The sequence below is a fragment of the Parus major genome, chromosome 8 (genome assembly GCF_001522545.3).
Source record: "Parus major isolate Abel chromosome 8, Parus_major1.1, whole genome shotgun sequence".
NCBI lineage: Eukaryota > Metazoa > Chordata > Aves > Passeriformes > Paridae > Parus > Parus major.
The window spans coordinates 10,315,460-10,333,736 of record NC_031777.1 but is presented as its reverse complement, the minus strand read 5'-3'; the positions used below and the strand labels follow the sequence as shown (position 1 = coordinate 10,333,736).

Sequence of the window (18,277 nt, the reverse complement as noted above, 5' to 3'; positions counted from 1 at the left end):
CCCGCACGCTCCAGCAGCGGCACGGCAGGCCGGGACAGCGCACCTGACAAACCCTGAGAACATTGTAAAAATGCTTGATAAATACCGCCTCGATGGGAACTCAAAGCTGCAGCTCACTGCAAGTCGAGTACACGCTTTTTTAATTCCCTCTGTCTTTTCACAGCGTGACAAGGTGTATCAAGGTTAAATGTATACCTTTAGCTTCTATGTTTCATGTTCAATTCAGCATTGCATTAGTATACAAGAGACTGACGCCACCAGTGCTTTATTTGCTTTTAGTATAAATTTCGTGGTACTACTTAAAAATTAGGGGGAAAAAAATCTGTGGGACATGACAAAGGCTGCACAAAGGCTTTAACACTTTAGGGCACACACACCACCACATATCACAAAAGGCACAGAAGAAGGTATCTTTTTTACATGTCCTTTGAATGTCCAGTCTGATAGCAGGTGTTTGGGTGCACCAAAGCACACACACAGCTGTGTTTGCCTGTGTGTGCCTCTGACGCTACACACGCCGCTGAGGCCCGGCACAAGCTGCACGTCCCTGTGTACTTCAGGACATTGGAAAACTTATACCGTAGGAACTTCTGAACAGGAAGGCATACAAATGATAAACTCTAACTGCAAGTTGCCTTTTGTTCCACTGAGAAAGGCTCCATTAGGCAGCGGGGTGTGGGAAAACAAAAGCGCGACGCGCCCAGGCCGAGTCCGCGGCTGCGCGCGGGGCCGGGCGGGCAGAGCCCCTCAGCGCTGGCGCAGCTCCCCTCACGTAGGGCCGCAGTCCCGCGCCAGCGCAGCTCGGCTGCCACACACGGCACTTCTACAGTTACGGCCTTCCCAGAAAGACTCCTTTGCACTTGTACAGGCAGCGAAGAGGAGAAAAATAAGCCCGCCCAAAGGAGGAGATGCAGGTAGCCCGTTGAGGTTTTCTAAGCAGCCTGAGGGAATTAGTTGCCCGAGTGCTGCTGAAATTCAATACAATTTTGGTATTTCACAATCTGATAGGCCTTTCGGGATTTTTGCCAAAATCTGAATAAAATCTCCTCTTTTGAATGCTTGATCTCAGCATTATGAATGACTTCAAATGAAGGGAAGTCATACAAGTAAGTAGTTGCAAAGGAGGCCAAAACTTCAAACCCAGACTTAGGGGTTTTCTTTCTCTATTCTATTGACTTACCTTTATTTCAGCAAATCATTTATCAAAAAGTTGAAATGAAAATGTTGTTCTATCCTTCAATGGGAATGAATGAATGAATCTGATTTTTAAATGTTTCTGTTGAATATTTTTACCTCTAGAAAATATCCCAATTCCAACTAAATGAATGAGTTCCATCTGGTGATCAGAGCATCCCAAAGGTTTTTATAATAAATAATTTGGAAATTCAGTGATTAATTTTCAGTAAGTGAATAACAGGGTTCAAGAAATCACTGCATAAGAAGATAAATACCCCTGATCATTCATCTAAAACAAATTTCATTAACAGGGAAGTGAGGGATTTAGATTAAAAAGAAAACCAACACTGTTGGACCAAAATGCCATTTGTGGCTTCACTGTTAACACTACAGGAATAGAAAACAATATCCAATATCTGTATTTCCACCGAAAAGCCAATTCAAAAAATTAAGACTTGTCTTGTTATTTTATTACAATTTAAATATGCCTGTATTTCAGAATATCCTGTATTGAAATATGTGTATCATGTCCTCATGAAATACCTGTTTTCCAAACATTACAGAAGCACAAGACCAAGAAAACCTTCATTTCTATTTTTGGGGGGGAAGTAATATCTGATGATATCTACCAGCAGAGATTTTACACATGACAACTTTAATTCAAGTTCCTGCTCACCACCAGTGTGCCAGTGAAATCATCAAGTGAGTCTTCAGGCCTGACAGCCACTTAATTAATGGCATAGTTCAGCACAGTTTGGGGGGTTTTCTTGTTTATTCACTGAAGCTATATTACCATTGGGTCACATTTTGATAATTATATTTTACTACAGAAGCAAGAGGAGCAGCAGCTGGCCTCAATAAGTGAGGGAACACAGCTCAGAAAATGGGAATAAGCTGCTCTTTAGGGATGCAACAGAGCAGCTGGATTTGCACACTAACTTAATGGAGAGTAAATAAAAAGTATAAAGTAATAAGCTACTCACCTTTCTGTTTTAAAACAAACTCAAAATATTTAAAATGCAGGAACTATAAATTAAGTCCCTTGGAAGGAGCTGTGGGACCACATGTTCCTTTCCAGTCATTTAGCCAGTCGTTGCTCAATCAGAACAAAATTAGAAATGTGACCCAGATGTACCACACTGTAGGACCTTAAAAAATATCAAGCGACCTAACTGGCTTTTGTTCAGGTTGAGCAAGAATCATTAGTGAAGCAATACAGCTCAACCTCTGTTGCAGTTTTTTAAAAAGTGGTATAACTCCAATGAACTTTGTGAGATTTGAGCATTTACTTGTCAATTCAGTTGACACAAGAGGTTTGGAGAACAGCCAGCAACTTTGCAACTATTGATTAAGTCAGCAAAAATATAAATAGTGAAAGCTGCTGGTTTCTTTTGAGATGTCAAGACCACAGGCTTTTCATGAATAATCTCTAATATGCTGTAGCAAGCAATTAGGACATGAACAGCATGGACTGTATCATGCACGTTACTGTATGAAAGCAATTCTAAGCTTAACCCATTCACATGCCAACACTGTCTTTTAAACTCATCTCACAGTCAAAGAAACTTCTCCGTCTAAAGAAATATAGTACCTTTACAAATGAAATTATCCAAATGAGAAAGAGATCACCCATAAATTAAGAAAGATTTACTATAAAAATGACCATCTCAGGTTTTTCTAATCTATTTATGACCTGATGAAACACACCTTTAACATTCCCTGGGAAAAGCAATATAAAAAAGAAAATTCTGTGGGTTTGGCACTGTATTTAAAATATTCAAAACACCTTCAGATTCTAGAATCATTGGAGGTTTCTCTAATTGAAATATTCAATAGTCAGTAGAACCAGCAAGTATTTGCCTGAGAATTCTAAACTGAACATAATTTGATGGACTTGGAAAAATTCCAGTCTGGAAATAAAAGTGAATTGTTAATTCTGCCAGTTTAGACTAGAAAACAGACTGGAGTTCTTCAGTATGTTCTGGGCAGAGTGATACTGTTTTATCAGTCCTGTGAGGCCTCTGAAGAAACTGCAAGGGACACAGGGTCTGTACAATAAAAGTGGGAACAGCAGCGTCTCCCTTTGGCTACTAAAGGTGTGTCGTATTCATGCTTGTTTACCCAAGGCCCCAGTCTTAAGCATTCCCAGACACAAACCCTTCCAGCCAGTGGGAGAGCATCACCAGATGAGTGAAATTGCTCTGTGCCATGAAATAAGACATAGGAATGCAATCGAGAAGCTAGAAGATGTAACAAGGGAGAGGAGATGCCCTCATAGCTAGCAGAGAAAAGAATACCACATGTGTCTTTACAAATGGCTTTTTGCAGAAATATGTGCATCCATTTTCTAATCCTTGTGTTTAAGGATTTCATTGAGTCTGTTTAAGATCGTGCAATCAGACTCAAAGGAATTCATCAGAACATTAGCAAGGATTCCAAATCACAGGAAGATTAAGTGACAGGGCAGAAAAGTAAAATGTAGAGGACTATTTGAGGATGTACAGGACAGCATTTTAGGGGGAAAGAATACCTTGTTAAATCAATAATGACAGAAACAAGCACAGAGGACTTAAACTAGCACTGCTGATTTACAGCAGCAAGGGCAGGAACAGCAACCAAGAAAACCCAAGGGCTAAATGCAATAATTTTGTTCTGTTTATTAATTCAACTGATTAACTCTGCATCTTTTATCACTAAAATTTCTACAATCTGCTGAACTGGCCTTCTTTGAAGCAAAACATCTGAAGAACTGGCATATGTTTGTGTGTAAGGCATAGCATGAGAACACAGCAGTTTATCTTCAGATTTTGTCAATGTTTCTCTCACAAGTGTATCATCTAAATCTGACACTTAATAATTTTGTCATTCAGAAGGTTTCATCTATCTTTGGATGTCTGTCTTTTGAATTTTCGCAAAGTGCGACTTGGAATGAAATTTTAAAATATTTAATCCACTCAGGAAAGTTCTAAGCATCATTTCAGAAAGGCTGAATGATGGCAAAAACATCTGCTCATGGTCTATAAAGAAAACAGAATCATAAACTTTACAAAACCAGAAAATGCTGAGGAAAATTCAAATGCCTTTGAGAAACCTAATGGCATATTCCCACTGCAGTGCTTTGAACTCTGATCACCTTTTTTCAAATGAGCCTCTAGAAGTACAAGACATCGAGAGAATAGGAATGAAAATTATTTGAAACATAGAAAGAATTAAACTTATAAAAAGATAATAAAAAAATTTGAAACAGTTCCATTTAGGGAATATACTATTAAGAAGTCAAAATAATTTATCATAGAGAAGCAGTCAGTCAAGACTTCTGACAAAAACCCAAAGTCATGTTCACAGAGAACTCACTGTTCTAATACACTGAAATGCAATGCAACATTTCCAAATAGGGAAGCCATGCAAAACCATTAACAAGTTGTAAAAACTCTTTGAACACCAAAAAAGAAAGGAAGAAAGTTTAACAGGGTCAAGCAAGGAGCATCATTCCTGGACATTGTCTACCACACAGAGGATATGCACTTTGCTATGAAGCATCTGGAATAGCATTGTCATTGAATGACGGAACACCAGATTAAACAGAAAATACATATATCTACATATATATAGATATACATTCCATGTCTGTAGCCATAACTAATACCACATGACTTGGGAATAATAGTGTCCAGTTTCCCAAAGGATGATTCAGTTTCATGTATATTATACCCTGTGAAAAAGACTGTAATAGTCCCCTAGAAAAAAATGTGAGGTGAAAAAATAAAACCAACAAAACAACCCACCAAACATAGCAATACAATAAGGCATTTTGCTGCTGTAAAAGCCTTTGCTCGTTTCCCACAAGAGCAGCAAATGACGGTGCTAAAAAAAGTCTATTAATCTTAATTTAATTTCTCTAAATATTTCAAAATAAAAGTATTCAAAATTAAAACCATGTTAGAATTTTGTGCCTATAGAGCATACTTCTACAAAGTGTGGTGAAAATGTTGAATTTTACATTATATCCTTATGTCTGCATGCCTTTAATAATATTTCATAGCTTAGCGGGCATGAAAGATAACTTATGGGAGACCTCATTTCTCAGCATAGCTCTGGAATAGTTAAAGGACAAAAAATAGTTCAGGTTGCACTGACCAATATTTCAGAGTCTGAATTGTCTCATCCCTTTCTGGCTCACACAGGGAAACAGGTACTGATAAAACTCCTTAAACCTTTTCTGTGCACATTGTGAATGGCCAGGACTGCTCAGTCAACACTTCTTTCTTTAAAGCCAAGTAAAGGGTAAAAGTGGAAAACAGTAGAGAAAAACTTAAGGATTTCCTTTCCTACTCATTGGCCAAAGTCCCTTTACCAGGTGTAGGGATGACACATTTTCAGCTAAGTAAGCAAAACCTCTTGCCTTTCCAAGCTCATAAAGCAAGGGGAAGTATGGCAAGAGTGCAGTTTAGAGTTGTTTTTTGCAGCTATGATCATAGAGCAGACTGTAAGGAAAGACAAAGCTTAGCACCTCCTGTCTTTCTGCCTCAAGAGCAGGTAGGAGATGCACAGCTCTCCTGTCTTGTATGAGAGCTGCAGCAATCGGGGAGTCTTTGCACAGAAGAAAAAACAGACTGAGAAGAGAAAGTAAAGTTTGAAGAGAGGACAGAGGGCTGAGCACCGGATGTAACCAAAACACGTATCACAAAAAGGGATCTTAGAAATTCAGTTGCTTGCAATTTCAGTACTGTATAATTCTACAAATATCAGGAAGATGATTTAAAGTAAAATCCAAAATACCATTGTGCTTCATTGAAATTTTAAAATTACAATTTATTCCACTTACAAAGAAGGAGGCATGTGATTTGTTGTTGCTCTTATTTTGTTCTCTCTAGCAAGTCTACAGCATTGCTTAAGTATGCAAGAAAACTAAAAGAAATCAGACCTTCTGTTATCTAGGCATTTATGGTCATTCTTACTGATGCATGTTGCACCATATGTGTCCACAGATATTTACAGAGGAACAGAAAGACAAGCTCCTGCCTCCTGGGGTGCCAGCTATCCAATTAAAATAGAAACTACAGAAGTGATTAAAAGAAAAGGAGCAAGACAAAGAAAAAATGTAGAAGTAGGGGTGGTTTATACCACAGAAGACAGTTCTTTTGTAAAGAACAATATGTGTTTGTTTTTCCACTCTATTAATTTCAAGTAATTGCTTTAAAAATACCATTTTAAAGATAATTTTAAATATTTATTTTCCTTAGAATATCTGCAGGAGGTTCTGTGAAAAGCCCGTGTTCCAAAAAGGGTTTCAGTCACAAACACTGTGATTGCTTGTATGATTTTCAGATCTGCAGAAGATTATTTGTAAAGACTTCACTTGGAGGATAGCATGGAAGATCTCCAGTACAGAAAAGCAGCTGAGGAAAAAAAAGTTTACTGAATAGAACAAAAGTCAGTGCCTGCCATTCTGTTGATTTCTTGGAAGACTGGGACAGGTAATTAACAGAGAGCCAAAAGCCAAGTAGAAATCAGAAGTCCTGCACACAGGAACAAAGAAACAAGCTTATACAATGTTGAAAGGAACAACAAGCTAGAGTCAAAATTTGGAAACAGCAGCTTAGTAAAGAGCAGTGGATGAAGTCATCATGTAATTCAAAAGTGGGAGAGAGAGTACCTCTGCAACAGCACTGTTCAAAGATTGTTGAGACTAATGTCAAAAAGATAATAACCCAAAGGAAGAGGTTGCAGTAGCTTATGTGATACATGAGAAACTTCACAAATTGTTATGAAATAATTCTGGAAACGAATGCAAAGATTAAGTGAGAAAGATACCTAACTAGAAACTTCCCCAACATATAGAACTCTACTTTCCAAAAATCATCATGTGGTTCCAATGGCTTTTCTTTTTTAAACAAAACAGCAATTCAAAATAATCTCCAGTAAAAAGAATATTTGAGAAGCTGGACAAAGGGAAGAGTCGAAAATGGCTCTAGGATTATGTGACTGTAGCAATAGTGTAACAAACTCACTGCCACCACAGAGTAGGTTCAGGGAAGGGAAGGTTGGCCAGTGATGGGGGCTAACACTGAGCATCAGCAGTGGGAGATCCAGAAGATGTCAGAAAGAGATTTACAGGTGTAACACTGAGCAGAATGAGAAGATGCCAGATTTTTGGAGTTATTTGTGGGAAACCAAATGGTAGTTGAAATCAAAAGTTTCCTTAAGGTCCCAAAGAGTAGAACAACAAGAGAAGTGCAAAGTGACAATGGCCGGGGAAGAACTTCACAGAGCAATTGATTAAAAGAAGAAAAAAAATAGTTCTTAAGTGTGGGAAGTAGAGAGCCATCAATCACCTTTTTGTGAATATTGTGAGTGGACAGAAACCATGGAAACTGAAGAGATGAAAGAGGAAGCTGAGGCAACACAAACAGCTTTAGGAACTGAGAGGAAAATATGAAAATTGACATAGACATAAAGGGAGAAGCACAAGGATGATAGATGATGTGCTGTACTGTAGGTGTTACATATGAACCGTCCACAACTGAAACGGGAGCAATTCCTGTTTTATGTGACATTGACGAAGAAATTTGGTTTGACCTGTAACAGTTCTCTCCTGTTTTGGAACATTTCAATTTAGTAACAATAAAAATCCCTATGAATCCTAAATGCAATTCTAATTGTGCTTATAAATGGTAGTTTCACAAGTATGCATGTTACAATAAACACAAATTAGAGGTAAATTAAACCTTAATTATATCTAGCAAGTTTTATGTCCTAATTAAAAATGGTATTCTAACAATAAAAATGACTTACCACCTAAATTAGCCCTGCCACAATTGTCTAGTCTTCCTAAACATTCTTTGTGTGCTCCAGCTCCACACTTAGAACATAAATAGCCTTGATAAAATGTTCCCCTGTAAAATAAAATTAGGTAGTGATACATTAGAGGTGACAAATTCCACACATAAAGGACATAAAAGACATGGCAGAAGGTATTAGAAGTAATTTGTTGTTCTGCATAATGATAGTCCTTAAAGGCTTGAAAAAAGTGACAACTGACAAACAAGTAGCTCATCTGCTTTCTGTCACTACTAGCCATTTAAAAATCACAACCAGACAGTTCTTTCAGACTCCTAGTAGAATAATAACCTCCATTTCAATGTAATCCAGGGCTACTTTGGAATAGTACACTTGAAATTGTACCATTATACATCTCTCCTACTACAGATCTACAGTTCACTTCATCTCAGTGGGAATTTGCCTAGGCACCATGAAGAAAAGGATCCAGTTCAAGAGAGTTGCAAGTTTTAATGTATATTTAAGCATTAAGTATTTTTTAGGCTATATGGCAAATCTTCTTGACTTTAAATTTGTTCATTTTTAAAAATACATATATTATGGACACTTCAAGTAATATTCAGAGCCGCTAATTCCTCCAAATGTCTCTGTTCCACAAGGTGCCACTTGGGAATACCCAGCTGGTGGCCCATGAAGAACCAGGCAGCATCCTGGGGGCTGTGTCCTGAATGCACAACAGCTGCTCAGCAACAGCAGTTGGTGCAGACCCAGTAACTCAACTACACTGCTCCAAAGTCAGGAATTAGCCCTCCTGACTTGTAAGTTTAGAAGGTTTGCACCATTGTTCATAGTTACTTAGATCTTATTGCATTGAGGGGGAAAAAGAAGAAAAAAAAATAAAATAAAATCTCTGAAAATCCAGATCAGTCTGACTAGCCAGGAAAAGCCTGTGCTTTACACAGGCACTACCCACTCTCAAATGCCCTTGCTAAAATGCTGTGGCTTCATTTTTAACAATATCAACAATATGCAACATAGAATCATAGAAGGCTTTGGGTTGGAATGGATCTTAAAGATTATCCAAACTCTCTGTCATGGACGAGGACACCTTTCACTAGACTGGGATTCTGAAAGCCTTATCCAGTCTGACCTTGCAGGGGCAGTGAGGGGAAGACCACCACCCAAAAAAACATTTACAATACCTCAGAAGCATCTGACAGACTTTGCAAGATGTCACCCGACTGAAGGTATGCATTTTGAACTCATGAAAGCTTGTATCTGCGTAGTCTGGACGGATGTTTGACCTAAAAACAAGATTTGAAAATACACATTAAATGAAATCTAGAACATGAAGCAATGCTCACAGCAGGAAATCTTAATCCATACACAACTCGTTTTATTTAGACTTTAATGTTTTTCACTGACAAGAACCAGAAGTATGGACTTTACCAAACACCTTGAAATCTGAATTACGGTGTAACACAGACTTCTTAAATATACCCTATAACTGCCTTAGCTGTCAAAATAAATAGAAAACAAAACATCTTGATTTTATTCTTGTTTGAGTAACTAGGATCATTCTCAACAATATTTTATTATGTGAAAGCACAAGGAAAAGCAGCTCACAACCTGAAAACCACCGTATTTGAAAACGGTGCAGCAAATTTAGCACAGTTAGGTCATAACTATTCAGCAATATACTGGATAACCTGAGTACTTTCAAAACCATTAAAAAATATTCACCAGGGTTTGGTTAGCTTTGTTTAAGTGTGTTGCACAGTGCCCACATCTGTAGATGCACACAGTAAATTTAACAAAATAAAAGATCACTATTTACACTGCCAGGATACCAACACATTACTTGCAGATTTATTTCCAAAGATAAGATTTACGTACAAAGCACTTCTCCATTACTATACTTATGTTTTCTTTACCTTCCCTTTTAAAAGCAGTAGTATAATTTAAATGTGACACACTCATTTGTTGTACCAGTGACTGTCGCCCTGAGAATCAGGCCTTTTGATATTGTTTTCATAATTTCTAGCCACTTTCCCAGGAAAGTAACTATAAACATAAATGTTTATATATTCCATTAAAGATATGCCTTTTGATGGGTGTCTCTCACAGCCAGTGTGGTTGGAAAGGTGGTAACCTGACTATTCAATCTCTGATCGTTGTTGAAAATCTATAAATACTGAAAGGACAGAATAAATGTTCTTTCATCACACTTCGAGCTGCATCTGTGTAAATCATTTCGTGTTCAACAGTGACAAGTAAGGGTTAATTAATGTTTTACTATTATATATATTAGAATGTTTAGGACTCTATAAATTTCTGGTATTTTTCTATCAAAAACATAGCAAGGCATGATGCATAGGAATTAAAATAGGAAAAAAAAATCATGAAGGCAGGAATGCAAGAATATACAGTACTCAAAAACCTCAAAAGAAAAAGCTTTTTCTAACATAGAAAATTACATATTCTTCCATTAAACTTGGAGATACTTATAAGTTTTGTTCTTATGTATCATAAATAACTTCCAGACTAAAACTCAGACCAACCACAAATTGTAATACAAAGATAACCATGCAAGCATCACTCTTTCTTGGATGGAATTAAAAGGCTTACAAAAAAACATTCAAAGAATCTGTTTAAGTACCCAGTGTCAGAAAGGTCAACCTTCAAATCCACCTGCTGAAAATGAACATGCTGAAAATGAAACTGTACTCAAAAAGCAAAAGGAATGCAAGAACCCAGAGAATAATCTTACAATCAGTACTGTTTTAACTACCTCACTTGTGTCTCTGTTTCTGCTCTAACATGCAAGATGTCAATTCCACAACTCCTGCTCACTGAAACAGGTGTGCATACTACTCATCCACAGCAGGAAGGTACAGTAGCTGGATAAAACTGATCTCATAAAGAACTTTTTAAACCAGGAGAAAAATAATTATTTTTTGGCTCTTAACTAGATACACAGACTGTATTTCATAACATGTCTGCTAGAGGGCTGCCAAAACTTCTTAGGCAAAACTCCAATCCTGAAAAATCCGTAGAAGAAATTGCAGTACTTCACTCCCAAAAAAGCTCATTTTCATTGACCATTTGGTTCAGACCAGGACATCTTGCAGAACTACATTCAACGTGTAAGCCAAAAGTGCAAGACTCATGAGATTGAAAGCATATCAAATTAAAACTAACAACCTGACCATTTTTCAAGAACAACCAAATAAGAAATTCTATTCATTTGATTAGAATAGAATCAATCTTCAAAAATAATAAGTGGATCAAAAGAAGAAAAAATTACAACCTCATACAGACCGTAGTTTAACACATGGATGTGACTACACGACTTTCTTCCATATGTAAAAATTCACTTTCTTCTCTCAGGCTACCTTTCACAAAGATTGAAGTGCATAAACTATGTAAAATATACCTCTGATTAATAGAACAAAGATGATACACTGTATTCATTCTTCTTTATATTAAAAGCAGTATTTGAAAAGAACAGTGCAAAGTAAGAAATTGTATGCTTACTCTGGAGACAGAGTGCTGTAAAGTGAAACACAGTATGGAAAGATAATTAGTGATACAACAAAACTGAGAACAATAAAATCAATGTGTGCTGTCTACTGCAAATGTAGGAATAAGGAAAGCTCTGTAGAACATTTAACAGAGTGCTACTGTGGAAAACTCTTGCACATTCTGCTACTAGATCAGTAATGCTGCATTATGGCAAATCCAGTTCTGTAGTCCCATCACACATCACATCAGACAAGCCTGGGATGATGCACTATAGCAGCATGTATGAAACAGCAAGCCTTTAAATGTAAAGGCAGAAACTTAATGAATCTAGGGGTTTGATATTTTAGTTTTCAATATATTTCTTTTCCAAAATCAAATACAACACAAAAATAACACAATTTGATTAATACGTGAAAGTTTCCAACTAGAGATTAAGCACAATTAATCTGTGACTAAGTCCAAATACCACAAGGACCATAGGAATTTTTTTCCACAAAACCTTTCAAACTGAATATCACATCCTATGTTTTGAGTTTTCAGATGCAGCAAATAAAGCTGATTTGCTGAAAAATTCATGGCATAGCATACAACTTTTTATAGCCATGTCCAACCATAGAGAAGCTCTTTTGGTTACAGCAAGGAAGCCTTAATACTGATACCCTCAGAAGAAAGCACAGCTCTCACAACACAGTAAAGAGAACATTTCATCCTTCTCAAATCTTTTCTCTTTTACTTCCCAACCTATAGGCATATTGCAAGACAGAAAAAAATCCAAGTTCTTATGTCAATATTAATATTGATCCTAATACTATTTTCCTCTTTAGAAGGATTTCTTGTTGGAGACAAAAAAAACCCCAACAACCCAGACATGATTGTTAGCAAAATTCAAATGTATTGAAGCAATTAGCAAAATTTATTTTGGGTTTTACACTGGGTTCCTTCACCATCATAGTGGGACAGCCAAGCCCTCCTGCCAACTCCTCAGTCCCTCCTACCACAACCACTGCTATTATGGGGTGCCCCAGGCAGGAAAAGAAATTTATTTTCCATTTCTGCTGTCAAACAAGCTTGATGAGTGGCCGGAGCAGGCAGTCACTCATACACCAGAAATACTTAATCTGAAGTAAATAGTGACACAGAACACTTTCCTCATTTTATAGTAAAACTCTCTTATTTTTACAACCAACAGCAATGTGGGGAGGGAAAAGTAGTTTCCCTTTGTCTCTTCTACTTTTTCCCCAGGCAGTTTTAACTTCCCCACTCTAGCACAGACAAAATGTCAATGTGAATCTGTTATTAGGACAATTTTTTCCAATTCTCTCCTCAATTCAGCACCAGAGGTTTTATAAGGGACAACCACAAGTGGCCCCTCCTGCACAGTGCTGGAACCCCATAGCCAGATTTACTCCAGTCACTACTCCTGCAATGTCCTTGGGCTGCCCCTGAGCCTTCTGAGCAAAGCTTTCTCTTTCCAATTTATTTACAGAATATTAGTCCCACTGGGACCAATTCACTGCTACACCACCAACCCAGACACCTGCAACTGAGTATCTCACAAGTCTCTGTCACTTGGACATGCAGTTCTTGTCTCTGCACAAGCCATGGGAGCCACCATTCCAGGGGCAGAATGACCAACTTCTTCAGTCAATGCTCCATCTCTGGGCAGTCCCTTTGTCTTTAAAGGTTTGAAAGTTCAATGTAGAAAAGAGTTACCCAGGTATCTTATGCAATTGCCCTTCATATCATCAGCCTTTGGAGCACTCCTTATGCATATGAAATATTCCCTTCTAAAAATATTCCCTCCACATTTGCGTTACCACTTCTTTCTACTGACTTGTTCTTTTCAGAAGAGGAAATTGATCATAGGCCAATCACATCCCACCCACATAATGCAACACCTTTATAAATGGTGTCAGGAAGTGTCATGTTATCAGGCGTCCCCCACAAGCCTCTGCAGACAAAATCCATTCCAGTAATCATCTTTGTCTAGATTACTGGCATAGCTGACCACAGAGTAATGATACAGATAGCCCAAAATTTCATGCCAGACAAGATGTCTAGGTGCTTACTCCTGTACTTGAAGAATAAGGAATAAATTCAGTTGACTATCCTACCTCAAAATACCAAAAATAATTGATCATAGGAAAAAAAAAGAAACAGCTTAAACTACAATTTTCTCACGCTAGTGGCTGGGATAACACATCACAGACATAAAACTCATGCTTAAACCTCAAATCACAATCAAAAGCCTAACAGTTCAGTAAAAAAAAAAAAACTATTAACTTTGGCAGTCTTGACATAGCCAACTGTGTAAGTTCTATGCCCCATTTTACAAATCTGAAGTTTGATTACCTTTGATCTAACGAGTTGCCAAGGTGTAAGTGCAATGAAGTGTACATCATTAGTATCAAGCAACTTAGATAAGATTTGTTACTGTAATTTCCTTACTTAATCAAAACCATATTCTGATGAGAAGACATTTAAATCAGAATGTGTCTGAAGAGTAGTAGAATACCACAGGCATTTGGCTCTCTCATAGCAACAATTTAGTGTTTTATCAGCATTCTTACATTCATGTTTGTTTCCTACAAGGAAAACTATACAGATAACCTTCCACAACAGGCTGGAATAAACAAATAAATTACATCATCTTCAGGGGTGTGGGCACAAATGTACTTTCTTTTATCGTCAGTTAAACTTCCTCTACTCAGGTAGGGCTTCCAAAATAAAATGTACCAGGAAAACTACTAAACATTCAGCCACAAAACTCAATCTTTTCTACAAAATCCATAATTACTAGAAATGTTTCCCAAGAAAAGAAATAAAAGGCTGAGAGCTTACTACATAGCCCCTTCATCCTGTTTTCCCATGTGGAAAATAAATATATTAAAATCCCATTAATCCAATTAAGTCTACATTTTCAGAAAGGACATATTTCTAAATCTATAAAAAGTTTTTAAAGTCTTATAGCCTTATTTTATAAATTTTTATACACTGAGCATATCTTTCCTTGAATGTTTAGTACTTCAGACACTTCAGTATTAGCTTTGGAGACCGAGAACTATTGTCTCAAGTTTGTCTTGCATGGACATACTACTGAAAGCTTACTGGCTGCCAAATCTAACAGAAATATAATCAAGGGATAAAATGAAGTATTATGTTTGTTAGATTAATTAAATCCTTACAGAAAGTTTAAATATTAAATAGGAAATTAATAAAATGCAAACTACATGGCCTTTACTGAAAAAGAGTGTACAGAAGAGAAAAACTGGCATTATGAAAATGCAAAGAGAAGAAGCAAATAGAATGTGGAGTCTTTGGCTCCTGGTTAAGAGTGACAATCTCAGCACAAAACCAGCAACAAGAAGCAACAAGAAACTATTCAGCATCTATAATCTACCATTTTATAGCTTCACCTCCAGCAAGGAGTTAAAGGAAGGAGACTTCAGAACACAGCATGAGAGAAAATTCTCCTTTCTTTTATTGTAAATCTATTTACCATTGCATTTAATGCTACCAATTAGAAACTGTAGTTTAAACAACCTCCAAGATCCAGTGCTGTCCTCCACTAGTGACCAGTTCTCTCTTTCTCGCTGTTATTTTGAGGCCCATTTCTTTTAACTGCTTCCCTGGCAGCTTTTCAATACCAGCTTGACTTCAGCAATTAAGACCTTTACAGATTCCCCCCTTCCCTGGGTCTAGGCCATTGAAAAGGTGCTGCTTAAACCCACTACAAACAATTCAATTAATGTTAAAAAATTGCTGCTCTAGAGTACTTAATTAAAAATTCAACTTCTCTTTCCCCAACTTCAAGTGTTTTTAAACTTTTTTTTTTTTCTTAAACTGGAAGGAAAAACAGAAGGAAAAGAAACCTCTGAAATTAAGTCTGATATTCCTCAGATATATGCACACTAGAAGAACATCCATGCTTAATCAGAGCATGTTTAGGAAAAGAAAGACGATTTCACACAAAGAGAAATGTAGAAGTAACCCTTTACAAACATATCACGGAAGTTCCTTTCAAAAGTGAATTGGCAGCAAAACAAGACAGTATCAACAAGAGCAGGTGCTGAGCCAGATTCCCTTGGGTAGATCACTGCTGTTAAATACAGAGCAAGCAAAAGGCCTTGTAAACATCAACTGAATCAAGTCATTCTTACAGGACTGGTGGGAAACCTCTCAGGTATCATTTGGGCCCAGAGATGCTCCTCCAGTCTCCCATAGCTCGGTGGCACTGGCATCTTGGAGAGAAGAAGAACCTTCTCTTCCCTCAGCAGCAGTCCCACAATAGTTTTCTGAGTAACATGAAACAGCAGCAGTTTCTTGGGTTGCGAACAGACTGTTGAGCAGGGCTCTATATAATGGTACAGTGAGACAGTTGCCCACCCTTTGGGGTTGATAGTTCTCCCAAAAGGGAAAAAACATGCTAGGAAGTTCTAATGATGCTTCTTACTTTTGAGCTTCACTTCTTTTCACAGAAATACTATTTAGGTCAGGTCTCGAAGATCATTTCCCCACCTCAGTCTCTTCAAGAAATGCAATTGTGTCACAAGAAATTATGCAGAGTCCAGTTGTATGTACATGCTTGAAAAATGTCCATCATTTTGGAAGTGCATTGTATTTGAAACTGAATAGGCATTTCACTTGATTAAAACTTGGCCTCAGAGAACAGTTAATGCATGTATGCCCACCTGCGAGCCCAGAGGCATAACAAATAAGGAGATGCATGAAGTATCAGAGAGAGTCTGCAATGAATTGCAATTGTTTTAAGTATTAAAAGGAGAAATACTACAGGGAGCTCAGATAAAACTCCATACCTTGAACTCTCCTCAACTCTCAACCTCAAGTTAGACCTTTGCATTTCAGAGCTGATGTTATTCTGCACTCCATGTTATGCTTATAATAATTTAAAATGCTCCATACAAAACTGTTCAGAATTATGGATACCCTGAGCACGAACTGCTGAAGATCATTTTCAAGTGTATGTGATGTGAAATCTGATGCTGTACTCATGCAGTGTAGCTTGTAAAGAAAATGGCACAAGTTAATACCTCTGCATACTGAAAAATTTTATTCCAGGTTTATTTATTGTGTAAAGAATTGGTATCACTGCAGAAAATGCAGCAGTAAACCCAGATCTAATGTAAGTATTTCTAAGATATTAGCTGCTAATAGAAATTATTTATGAAAACATGCTAAGTTAAAATTCCTAGTTTGTGCCAAAGTGACCTCCTTTCAAAATTTTAAGCACCTTAAAATTTAGCCATGACAACTGGTGCTAAGCATCTCAGAATATTTTGGAAAACTTTACTAGCACTAAAATATAGCTATTGCCACATATTCAAATGTTACCTAGACAGTAATTAATTAATTAATTAATTAATTAATGATAACCCCTCAACAGTATGTTACTGTCAAACAGGGCTAAAACCTCTCAACCAAACATCATATGAAGAGTTTCATGCAAAGTTGATCCCAGGACATGTTTGCCCTCACTCCCTGCTGTGACATGCAGCAGACTCACCCTGAGGATCCCAGTCCCTACAAACAGAGCCAGCCTTACATGTGCACTATGCTTACTTTACACTCAAAACATTTCAGCTCTGTGCAACTGTCACCATTTCAACTGGTCACACAACATCTAATAGAAAGGCATTTGTGCAATAACAAAGTAAGAGGGCAGAGAGAAAGCCACAAATAAGTAATTTGCAAATAAGTAAAATACAAATAAGCATTCCTTTTTGAATCTTTACAAGGATTTTGTTATTTAAGGAAAAAAAAAAGGCATTCCTAGGGGATACGCTCACTAGAGGTGAGCAATGCCATTTCACTAAGGATGATTTGCAGCTTTTTTACCTTCTCTTCTCAGGAGCAAAGCTGATTCCTTACAGCTAATTCATTTTTTCTGTTCCAGCTCAGCTGCTATATTTCGGAATAATCTTTGAAAATGCTATTTACTGAAGTAATCAATCAATCAATTCTCCATATGCTAATACTCAAACATTTTGGTTTGTCACATCAAAGAGTCTTCATCAAGAAGACATGTTATAAAATTAAATTAACCATATCACAAGTAAATTGCAAATTGTGCTTTTCATCAAAAACATGCAACTTCTAAGAATTTGCAAGAAATTTGCTTAATTGATCATATGATGAGTGGCATTTTTGAGATCAAGGAAATTATCTTGTTAACTTTTTAGAAACATACTTTTTGTTTCAACAATTGTTTCAAACAAGATAATGGCTTTCCTTTTTCTTTATCACTCTACTTCCCAAAAAACCATGGGAGCTTTTAGCTAATCTATCCCTGTATAACATTTTTGAACACCACCTGATAGGAACAAAGCTCTGTCACACATCAGTATCTGCAAATCAAAAGCATCTATACTTTATATACTTTTATATTCACTGGCTGAATCTTATTTGTGAAAGTTCTAAATCCTACAAATCCAAATTTACCAAGTTCCTTGTATAGATAAGCTTTAAATATTTTATCATATTTACACTTAACTGAAGACAAGTCTGTGTTCTGGAGTCAAAAAGTCTGAAAATACAAGATTTATACAGCCATTAACTTGTAAATTATTGAAGAACTACCTATATGTACTAAGAAAAAAGGTAGCTTTGGTTTGCAGGGAGAAGTTACGATCTCTATTCATATAACCAGAGTATCAAGACAAACATGTAATGCAGCATTCCATGTAATGAAACATTCCACGTTTCAACCCTGAAAAAACTCCTTGCACTAAAAAAGCCAATATTAAGATGGTGGTACTTTATTTTTATGATGTAGTGT

The 18,277-nt window shown here is 37.0% G+C and overlaps 1 protein-coding gene and 1 long non-coding RNA gene across 4 annotated transcripts in view; one reads left to right on the top strand and one right to left on the bottom strand.

Annotated features, from left to right (window-relative positions):
* The window catches only part of VAV3 (vav guanine nucleotide exchange factor 3), a 192,217-nt gene that overhangs the window by 53,863 nt on the left and 120,077 nt on the right, over positions 1-18,277 (bottom strand). For all 3 annotated transcript variants that reach the window (XM_015636685.2, XM_015636684.3, XM_033516314.1), the window contains 2 exons: positions 9,159-9,260; positions 7,972-8,072 (listed from right to left, as the gene is read on the bottom strand). In XM_015636685.2, the coding sequence (XP_015492171.1) occupies positions 7,972-8,072; positions 9,159-9,260 (203 nt within the window). The remainder of the gene's footprint in view (positions 1-7,971; positions 8,073-9,158; positions 9,261-18,277) is intronic.
* Positions 222-7,829, top strand: LOC117244766. Its single transcript, XR_004498464.1, has 2 exons — positions 222-914; positions 6,505-7,829. It is a non-coding gene; the product is annotated as an uncharacterized LOC117244766 (long non-coding RNA).